General features: G+C 46.1%; 1 protein-coding gene across 2 annotated transcripts in view; it reads left to right on the top strand.

Annotated features, from left to right (window-relative positions):
- Positions 1-11,279, top strand: part of Pccb (propionyl-CoA carboxylase subunit beta) — a 53,363-nt gene that overhangs the window by 12,233 nt on the left and 29,851 nt on the right. For both annotated transcript variants that reach the window (XM_021206031.2, XM_029543449.1), the window contains exon 6: positions 9,540-9,650. In XM_021206031.2, coding sequence (XP_021061690.1) covers positions 9,540-9,650 — 111 coding nt within the window. The remainder of the gene's footprint in view (positions 1-9,539; positions 9,651-11,279) is intronic.

Raw genomic sequence — 11,279 nt, 5'->3', positions numbered from 1 at the left:
GTGTGTGTGTGACCCTCAGTAAGTTGTAAGTGTATTGTCCCTGGTCACCACCCTTCATGATCCATTGTGTGTGTGTGTGTGTGTGTGTGTGTGTGTGTAAGTTGTAAGTGTATGCACATTACTTGAAATGCTACCCAGCTTTTGTACGTTCTAAACATGCTTTTTAATCCTTCTCGCCTAGTTCTGAGCCCACCACAGGGAACATTAGTTCTGTGGTTGTTTGTCCAGTACAGGGAACCCTGGAAGGTCTTCCAGGCTCATGGTTTGGAAATCATGTCTGTGTTACATGGGGAAAAAAGAGGCCCCAGAGAAGTGGCTACATTTTAGAGTCTGTCTGGGTTTTGGGATATCATCTGGTAGATGTTTAAGCTGTGGGGCTCCGGTTGCTGCTGTTTCCAGGAACTGGGCCTTAGCAACTTTGAGATCTGTGGAGTTGACTGAATTGTTTGCAACAGCTGCTTCTTGTCACAGGACTGTGCCATTCATTGCTGTCGTGTTGTTACTTTCTGGTAGCTTTTAATTGTGATGTAATTTCAGACCTCATGAGAAACAAGTTCCAAAATCTGACCTGTGCCTTTTAAAGATTTGTTTGTTTTATGCGTATGAGCACACCGTAGCCGTCTTCAGACACACCAGAAGAGGGCCTCAGATCCCATTACAGATGGTTGTGAGCCACCATGTGGTTGCTGGGAATTGAATTCAGGACCTCTGGAAGAGGAGTCAGTGCTCTTAACCACTGAGCCATCTCTCCAGCTCTGCCCTGTGCCCTTTAACCAGATGTGCTGCCCCCACTCAATGTGTCATTCTCTCTAGAAATACATATTTGCATGTTACTTTAGAAACATTTGAGGGCAAACTGATGATATTTTGCTTCCTTTAGCTCTTAAGTCCTTCACTGTGTATTTCCCGGGAACATTAAGCAGAATATAAACATAAAAGGAGATGTAACATCAATCTGTTATTAATATTCATAGTCTGTATCTAGTGGCCTTAATAAAGCCCTTAATAGCTTCCTTTCCTTCTGTTTTCCTTCCCCGTCCCCCTTTATCCTCTTGTCTTCTCTCCTTTCCTCCCCTCCTCTTCCTCCTCCTCTCTTTCTCTTCCCCTCTCCTCTTTCTTCTATCCCTCCCCTCCCCTCCTCACCTACCTCTCTCCTCCCCACCCCTCCTCTCCCCTTTTCCTCTCCCTCTTTCCTTAACTTTTGTTTCTGACCTGGAATGAACCCAATTGTCATACCTCTTTATTTTCTTTCTTTAATTTGGGGGCAGTTCTGTAGTCTTTGTTTTTCATGACCTTAGTTTAAATTTTTAAAAATTTCTTTTGGACCCGGTCTCACTCTATAGCTCCGTGTTGACTCGGCGCTTGCATGGTCTAGGCTAGTCGTGAACTCACAGAGAGCTCCCTGTCTCTGCCTTCCACATTCTAGGATTAAAGACTTGTGTCACTGTACCTACCCTGACCTTGACATTAAAAAAAAAAAAAATACCCAAGCATTTATTGAAGTTTAACTGAAAAACTGAAAACTCCACCCATTGTGACATGCAGTTTAGTGTGTTAAACAGTGTACATTTCTGTAGTGGTAGAATCCTTACCTGGGGCCTTGAACCTGCTATCCATGTGCTTCCACCCGTCACAGATTCAGCTAAGACAGGCTGTGAACTTAGCTTCCCACCTCAGTCTCTCAAGTGCTGGGCCTTCAGACGTGAGCCACCATGCCCAGGTTGAGAATATGTCATCTGTTCGATGGATTCTTGTGAAGTTTGCTATGTATTGTTTTATCGTGGTCAGTTCACTATTTCCTTATCAATCTGCTGTCCATTATTAGAAGAGGTGTCTCTGATTATCATCGCACACCCGATTATCCCCTCTTCAAGTCTGTCAGGGTTTGGTTCTCATGTTTTAAGGCTCTTGCTGTTTTATCCATGTGAGGACTCTGTTAGAGGTAGACATTTTACATTTTTTCTTGATTTTTTTTAATTATATAGATTTTTAAAAATTATATCTATTTTTGTGTTGTGTTGCCCTTGCTTGGGTACATGCCACGGGGCATGTTGTGGGCTAGGACAACTTTCAGGGGTCAGGTCTCTCCTTCCATGTGAGTCCCAGGTCTTCATGCTCAGAGGCAAGGCCTCTACCTGACGAGCTGCCTTTCTGACCCTTTGGTGTACATTTTTATAATTGTTATAGTTTCTCTGTGTATTGGACCCTAATACATGATAGCTTTGTTTGTTTTTTGAGGTTCTCTCTGTGTAGCCCTGGCTATTCTGGAACTTACTACGCAGACCAGGTTAGCTTAGCCTGCCCCTACCTCTCAAGTGCTGGGATTAAAGACATGTACCACTGTGCCTGGCCCACACATGATAGCTTTCTTTCTTTTTTTTTTTTTTTTAAGATTTATTTATTATATGTAAGTACACTGTAGCTGTCTTCAGACACTCCAGAAGAGGGAGTCAGATCTTGTTAAGGATGGTTGTGAGCCACCATGTGGTTGCTGGGATTTGAACTCCACACCTTTGGAAGAACAGTCGGGTGCTCTTACCCGTTGAGCCATCTCACCAGCCCGGCATGATAGCTTTCTATTTTATAACTTTTTAAAGTTACTTTGTCTGATAGCACAGCCACCATGGCTCTGTATTTTCCTCTCATGGAACTTTTTTTTTTTTTTTTTAAATCTCTTCTTCTCAACTTTTTTTGTGTCCTTTTGTCAAAAGTAAAACTACAGACCGCACATTATCTCTCAAAAGTCCAGTCTGTTAGTCTCTTAGATGGATTTTTGATGCCTGGATTCTTCTGTTATAACTGTTAAAAAGTTTTAAATTTTATGTATGTTTGCATGTGCCTGTGTGCGCGTGCACGTGCCTGTGTGCATGAGTGCATGCCACACATGTACAGGTGCCTGCTGGAGGCCAGAAGAGGGCACCAGTCCTCCCTGAGCTGGAGTTAGTAGGCGTTGTGAACTGCATAAGCTGGGTGCTGGAATTGCACTTAGGTTCCCTGGAAGAGCAGCAGGCGCCCTAACCACGGAGCCCCCTTTTATGGCTTTTTATTTTTACTTTTTATAGTGTGTGTGTGACCATACATGTGCCGTAATACATGCATGAAGGTCAGACAACAACTTGTGAGAATTAATTCTCTCTTTCCACTAAAGGAAGGCTGGGATGGAAGCTGAGCATCAGCCTTGGCCACAAGCACGTTCACCTCCTGAGACAGCTTTCTGGACTCCCCTATCCCCAGTTTCCTCCTTTTTTAATGAAAAACTCTTTCTGTGTAGTTCACACTGTCTGGCTGTAGAGCCTCCTGTATTTGCTGAGCTTACAGGCATGTGCTGCCATGGCCAACCAAAGCAGCCTGCCATACCCGCTATAGCTCTGCTCACCACGCCCACCCACCACACCCAGGCTTAGCCCCGCCCACCAGCCCACCCACCATACCCAGCCGTAGCCCCGCCCACCACGCCCACCCACCATGCCCAGCCATAGCGACGCCCACCTACCACACCCAGGCATAGCCCCGCCCACCATGCCCACCCACCATACCCAGCCGTAGCTCCGCTTACCACACCTACCCACCATACCCATCCATAGCCCCGCCCACAATGCCCACCCACCATGCCCAACCATAGCTCCACCAGCCATGCCCACCCACCATACCTAGCCGTAGCTCCGCCCACCACGCCCACCCACCAGGCCCAGCCACAGCTCCGCCCACCACACCCAATCTCCATGCCCAGCCATAGCTCCTCCCCCTTTTGTATTTAGTTGCATTGAGCCATTTTAGTTCACTTCAATTTTTGCCATATTTTTATTTTTCAAAAATCATAACCTTTTTGTTTTACACACGATGGTGTTTTGTCCGCATGTGTGTCTGTATACCGAGTGCGTGCCTGATGCCTGTAGAGACCAGAAGAGGATCTTGGATATCTTGGGTCTAGAGTTACAGAGGTTGCAAACTGTCACATGGGTGCTGGGAATTGAACTTGGGTCCTCTGGAGGAGCAACCAGTGCTTTTAACCACTGAGGCATCTCTTCAGCCTCCTTCACTGTATTTTAAAATGTCTTTTTCTTAGTGGTCATCTGGGGAATTACAACCAAGATCTTAACTGGTTGAGAGGAAGTTGGCGTTAACAGTGTGTGGACATGGTGCTTTTGTGTGTCTGCATCTCAGAGGGTCACTCTTTACTTGTGATGTCTCTGCTGACAGATTTAAAAGCCATATGTACAAACAGTCGCAGGAATGTGCTTCGTCACAAGCTTTACCTAGACAATTGGATTTACTAGTGTACGGCTTCCTGGAGCAGTCTAGTGTCGTTTTATTTCAGACCAAAGAACTGCTTGTGTGTTTCTTGTATGATGTCTCAGCTTCCAGCGACCCCTCTCAGCCTTTGTTATCTGGAAATGTCTTACTCTTCCTTCCTTGAAGTTTGGCTTTGTTGGATGTTGAATTCTTGGCTGACAGGTTTTTCATCAAGCACTTGAACTATGTCCTGGTGCCCCCTGGGCTTGACGGTTTATCGTCCTGGGATCCCTTTGTGAGAGGGGAGCCGTTCTGCCCTGCTGCTTTCCGGTTCCTTCCTGGGCTGGAGGTTCATAGTTTGACTATAACAGGTCACAGTGTGATGTCATTGAGCTCATCCTTCTTTAGAGTTTGTTGAGCTTCTTAAATGTGAACATTTGTATAAGGCTTTCATCAAATCTGGGAAGTTTCTTCCGGCATTTGACTGGGCCCTTTCTGTGTCTCCTGGGTTCCTGTGGTATGTACGTTGGTCCTGATGGCTTCGCACAGGTCCCTCAGCTTTGTTCATGTTTCTCTTTCCTTAACTTGGTAACTTCCGGGGTTTTATCTTCAGGTTCTCTGGTCCATTGTTTCCTGTGATTAAATCTGCCAGCGAACCTTCTACCAGTCATTTGATGAATAATGATTTCATGTCATTTACCATCCACAGTTTCTGCTTGTTTGTTTTCTATGATTTCTGTTCGTGTTATTCCTATTTTGCTCAGTGTTTTTCCTGATTTCCTGAAGTTCTTTTTTCCATGTTTATTATTTTTTTATTTCATCCATCAAACATATTTAAGGACAGCTGCTGTAGCATCTGTGACTAATAGTTTCATTGTGTGTGTGTTATGAAATATAATGTGGGGAGGGGGTGCCTGGTGGGCCCATGCCAAGGTGTGCCCCTGAGAAATCACGCTCTGCAACACATCTGGTGTAAGGGGGCCGACTGGGGAAGGAAGAGGAGTGAGGACCTGGAGGAGGGGTGGAGGCAGAAAAGTGGCCATGTAGACAGGCATACAGGTGGGCAGAGCCATGAGGGCAGGCAGAGAAGAGGGTGGTGCAGAGGAGAGAAGAGGGGGGAGAGAGAATATGGGAGTGGGACACACAGACACAGACAGACACACACACATACACACACACACACACACACACACACACACACACCTGGCACACATGGTGGTGGCAGGTGATAACATAAGCTGTTGCTAGGTCCCTAGGAGGAACCTAGTGGAGTCTCCTGTAAGCTAACAGGGCTTCCTCCGGTTTGTTATTCCTCAGATTGTGTTTTTCCCGTGAATGGCTGTACCCATTTGCGTGTCTTATGACCCATAATTCGTTGATGAATAGTGGAAATTTGTAGTTTTCTATCTGGTAAGGTGCTCTTGTTTTTCTCCTTTGATTCAGGGTCTCATGTAGCCCAGGCTTGCCTCCATTTCACTATGTAGCTGAGGATGGCTTTGAACTTTCTGCCTCCCACGAGCTGGGTGGTGGGTACAGCACCGCCATGCCTGGTTTCCTGGTCACTTACAAACTGAGCACCTTCAGTCCTCTTTGCTTATTGAGTGTGGGATCCATCTGCCTGTGACTTTTTCTAAGCTATTTTTATAAGATTTGTGTTGAATCTGAACCCTTGAATTTTAGTTGTTTCTGTGGTTGTGGTGTTATTTTTCTCAGGTTTTCTCGGGGTTGTGACAGAAGCACCTTGGTTCGAAGTTTGGGGGTGTGGTCCGTCGTGAGGAGGATGGGCTGGCTGGTCACGTGCTACCCGCAGTCAGGAAACAGAGAAATGAGAGCGCTGCTGCTCTGTGGCTCCCTTCTGAAGTGTGTCATTCAGTGCAGCCAGGGATGCTGCAGCCCTGGATGCTGGCCTATGCTATGGTGCTTGTGTTTACGGTGGGTTCCCAGCTCCACCCAGCCAGCCACTCCCTCTCATACAGGCCCAGAGTTCCCCTCCTACAAGATTCTGGGTTGTGTTTGATAGTACTAACCATCACAGTATTCAACCAACGATTTGAGAATGGTGTTCTTAGACAAGCAGAGTGTGAGGGTGCATGCCTTTAATCCCAGCCCTCAGGAGGCCGAGGCAGTCGGATCTCTACATTCAAGGTCTACAAACTGAGTTCCAGGATTGCCAGAACTTTTGCATAGAAAAAACCCTGTCTCAAAAAAAGCAAGCAAACCAACCAACCAACCAAAAAACATGTTCTCAGAAGCTTAGAGCAAGGGTTAGGAACAGCGTCCTTTTCCCTCGTAATAAGGAAACAGTCCCAAGGCTCCATCTGGAGATACCATCACATTGTGGGGTAGAAGAGCAATGTAGGAATCAGAGGAAGAACACAGTTCAACCTGTATTGCAGGGGTCTTTTTAAAATGTCTTCAACTAGATTCAATAAGGCCTTGGATACAGCATAGATGACTGTACAGAGGTGATAATCAGAACTGAACGAAGCTGACCCTTCAGAAGCCACAGTTAATGGTGAAACTACACATCCGGGCTGGAGATGAGGCATAGTGGTTGCCCAGTATGGATCCTCAGCACCTCAGAATAGAAAGCATGACCCTAACGAGGATGCAGCCTTTGTTGCCCCTCTTCGGTGCCAGCTAGCCACTGTAGGTGTGCTTGTCACGGCTGGGGAAAGATAGCAGCGGGTCATGTGACATTCACCAGCTTCTTCCATCTCCATCCTGAAAGGGATCGACTAGACTCCAGGGTTCTGGAAAGGTGCTTCCGACAGTCCTGTGGCTGAAGTTATTTCCTGGTTTCCTAAAGCTGTCCCATCTGTCTTCTGTGATGTCTCATGGCTATATCCTGTTAGCCTGAGTGCTGGGGTGGGGATGTGAGGGTGTGTGTGTGGGTTTCCATCATTTTCAGCTAGTCAGGAAATCACTTGAGCCCATGAGTTTGAGACTAGCCTGGGCAACATAGTGTGAGATTCCATCTAAAAAAGCAAACAGCGGATTTCTGAGTTCGAGGCCAGCCTGGTCTACAGAGTGAGTTCCAGGACGGCCAGGGCTACACAGAGAAACCCTGTCTTGAAAAAACCAAAACAAACAAACAAACAAACCGATTTTATACCAACAAGAGAACTCTACCCCAAGCCCATAGCTTTTATGTTAAATACTTTTAGTGTACTTTTAAAATTTCTCTATCTTTCTTTTTTCTTTCTTTCTTTCTTTCTTTCTTTCTTTCTTTCTTTCTTTCTTCCTTCCTTCCTTCCTTCCTTCCTTCCTTCCTTATTTCCTTCCTTCCCCCTCCTCCTCTTCCTCTTCCTCCTTCTCTTCCTCCTCCTCCTCCTCCTCCTCCTTCTTCTTCTTTCTTCTTTCTTTTCTTCTTCTTCTTGGAGTATAAGCATGTTCTACCATGCTCGTCTAATTTTTTAAACTGTACTTTAAAAAATTAAAAATAAGTAAGCATACAAAATAATAGTTACTTCTCTTTCTCTTTCTTCTCCTCCTTCTCCCACCCCAAGCCCAACAGGGTTTTATATAGCCTAGGCTAGCCTAGAACTCTTTAGTCTCTTGCCTTTATCTTCTAAGTTATTTTTCTACATGTATATTATTGTAGTTTGCTTATATTAATCTCAACCCCATTGTAACTTTTTTTTTTGAATGTTCAGTGATTGCTTCCAGGTTGCAGTTAAGTATCTCAACACAATCTCTTTTCAAAGGTCATTGTATGTATGTATGTATGTATGTATGTATGTATGTATGTATGTACTTACTCATTTCTTGTTTATTGAGACAGGGTTTCTCTGTATAGCCCTGGCTGTCTTGGAACTCACTCTGTAGACCAGGCTGGCCTGGAACTCAGATCCACCTGCCTCTGCCTCCTGAATGCTGTAATTAAAGATGTGTACCACTATCGCCTGGGTACATTTACTTATTTTTATGTATGTGTGTGTGCATGTGTATGTGTTTATTGTATGTGTTTATGTGTGTATGCACATGTGTGTTTCAAGTTATGAGCCCAAATGCAGTGTTATAATTATTACTTTGTTTTTATTTCTAAACAATTACTTTTCAGTGTGTGTGTATCTGAGTGAGTCTGTCAGTAGTGTGCAGATGCCTGTGGCAGATCCCCAGGAGCTGGCCTCACAGGCTGTTGTTTGTCTCCCCATATAGGTGCTGTGAACAGAAGTCAATAAATGCTTCTAGTGCCAAGCCATCGCTCCAGTCCCAAATTAAGAAAAGAGAGTTTTATGCAATATGTTTTTATGTATGTGTATGTATGTGTACAGCTGTGCATATGTATGGTGACCTGTGGAGGTCAGAAGACAGCCCCAGCTGTCGGTCCTTGCCTGCCACCTTGTTTTGAGAAAGGGTATCTTATTCCTTCTGTGTATTCCAAGATAGCTAGCCCATGAGCTTGTGGGAATTCTCCTGCCTCTGCCTCCCACCTTGCTAGAGAAGTGCTGGGTCCATGGACCTGCAAGTGACTCCGTCTGACTTTGGGTTTCTCGTGTTTGCAGTTATCCACTGAGCCATCTTCCCAGCCTCCAGCGTTTGGTCTTTAATCACAGGTTATCCACTGTTCGTGATCTTAATTGCTTCTTGAGGGTTTGGGTTGCTGTCTGGTGTCATTTCCTTTCACCTCAAGAGACATCTGGAACTGGTATTAGACTGGTGGAAAACCTTAATTAAAAATGCTAGACTCTCCGGTGTCTTCATCTTCTTTGGTGTTTAGCCTTTTTTTTTTTTTTTTTCCTTTTTATTTCTTTTGGAGAGAGATAGGAGATCGTCCTTGATTCTGTTTTCCTAGCTCTTCCTAACAGCTTTGCCCCCCCCACACCCCCACACCCACCCCCGTGTAGTCTTTCCCCTCACAGCTACCAAGCCTCGTCTGAGGAGGAGCAGATGCTGAGGACCACTTGATGGCCTTGGTGACTTCATTTCCCACCCGCTGGGGGCTTCTGTGGAAGGTGTGCATAGAGGTCAGAGCTACAAGCAGGCTGGGTACAGGTTGCTTCTCCCTGGTGGCTCTGTAGATACTGGATACTGGACCTGACAGTGTCTGGGACCTATAGCTCACGTCATGGTGGCCATGTTGCAGAACTGATGTCAAGACAAGGGAACACTGTTTCAGAAAGTGACCCATAAACCTCTCCTCTGTTACGGGAACAAGTTGCACACCTAATTTTGGAAGCCCTCTCCTGATTAGATCTTTTGCCTCCTGCATAGAGATTTCTGAGGAAGCAAAAGCTTTTATCTTCCTGCAGAGAGCTGTGGGTCGTTCTATAACCAGAACCTTTGTTTCTCTGTGTTGGCAGAGGAATGTCACAGCGTCCGGAGTCATCCCACAGATTTCTCTGATCATGGGCCCGTGTGCTGGTGGGGCCGTCTACTCTCCGGCCCTAACAGACTTCACATTCATGGTGAAGGTAAGAGCTGTGCCTGCGTCTGGTGTCCTGTCGCTCTCATCTGCAGTAAACAGAATGCCTGACCCAGATCTAGGTCCTTATCTGAGTTCTCATTGGTGTTCGGTGGAGCCGAGATACGGTGCGAGTGGAGGGAAGGTTTTGGCTCGGGATCTGTAGTGCTTGTGTGCCGTGAGATTTTACTTGAGATCTGAATTGCAAATGGTTTCCCATAACCAGAAGGACTCGACCCTTGCCCAGACTGATGGTTTTGCTGACAGGGCTCCCTTGGGAGGGTCCGGTGTGGCCTGTTGTACTGGGAAGTGGCTCCTGGTGTCCCGTGTTTCTGCCTTTACCCATGTGCTATTTTCCTGTCCTTTTTGTAATGGTGATGGGAAACCTGATCTTGAGCTTCTGTTGGGGAGGTCTACATAGCACCTGCCTTTAGTAGGATGGATCTTAATTTTAATTTTTTTTTCAAGGCAGGGATTTTCTGTGTAGTCCAGGCTGTTTGGATTAAGGATCTGCACCATCACCACCCAGCATTTATTTTATTTTACTTTTTGAAGTTATTTTTTTTCAGACAGGGTCTCACTATGTAGCCCCAGCTGTCCTGTTACTCACCATGTAGACCAAGCTGGCCTGGAACTCACAGATCAGCCTGCCTCTGCCTCTTGAGTACTGGGACTAAAGGTGTGAGCCACCACTGCCCTGCTGTGATAAATTATTTCTAGGTGGAACCTTCTTGAGCTTTTATGTGGGTAACTATCCTTCATGCGATAGTTAAAACAGAAAGAAAGGTTGGTTGTTTGGTTGGTTGGTTGTTTTTTTTTTTAAATGTTCAAAACCTCAGCAGTAAATGCCATGACAGAGAAAGGCTGTCTCCCGCAGCAGGAGGCCCAGTAAACAACTTCTCCTAGTCTTCTTTTATTGGTGTGGGGTGAGTGGGAAAACTCAGTGGTTAATGTGGCTCTTCCAGAGGATTCTGGTTTGGTTCCCGGCACTTGTGTCAGGCAGCTCACGACTACTGTGACTGCAGGTCCAGGGACTCCAAGCCTCTGTGGGTACCTGCACACATGTGCCCCGCCCCCCGCCCCGCCCCCACACATAGTTGAAGTAAGGAGGACAGAGGATGGAGGTTGCAGAAGTGTGAACTGCTATAGAGCCAGTGGGTGGTCTCTGCTGACTGGGAGAATTCCAGAGCCTATAAGGTCAAGAGTCTCACACCTGAGGCCACTGAACGTTGACACCGACCATTGTCAGGGGCTGAGGAATCCCCAGTTCCTCTTCAGTTCCTCCTGGGTCTGCTCAGAGGCTGCCATGCCCACTGCCAGATGCTAAGGAGTACCAACTTCTTTAGCCTACGTAGGAGCTGAGAGCCTGTGGAGCTAAGAGCCCGGTTACCTGAGGCCTGCATCAGAGCTGTAGGGTACCACCTGTTACTGCTTCTTCCTTCCTTCTGTCACATGCCGAGGGACACAGACACTGCAAAGCAACAGCCCTTGAGCCGGTTTCTTCTGGCCTGCTGTGATTTCTTTCTTTCTTTCTTTCTTTCTTTCTTTCTTTTTTTTTTTTTTTTTTTTTTTTTTTTTTTTTCGAGACAGGGTTTCTCTGTGTAGCCCTGGCTGTCCTGGAACTCACTCTGTAGACCAG

Source organism: Mus pahari, chromosome 10 (genome assembly GCF_900095145.1).
Source record: "Mus pahari chromosome 10, PAHARI_EIJ_v1.1, whole genome shotgun sequence".
NCBI lineage: Eukaryota > Metazoa > Chordata > Mammalia > Rodentia > Muridae > Mus > Mus pahari.
This window is presented reverse-complemented; position numbering and strand designations above follow the sequence as displayed.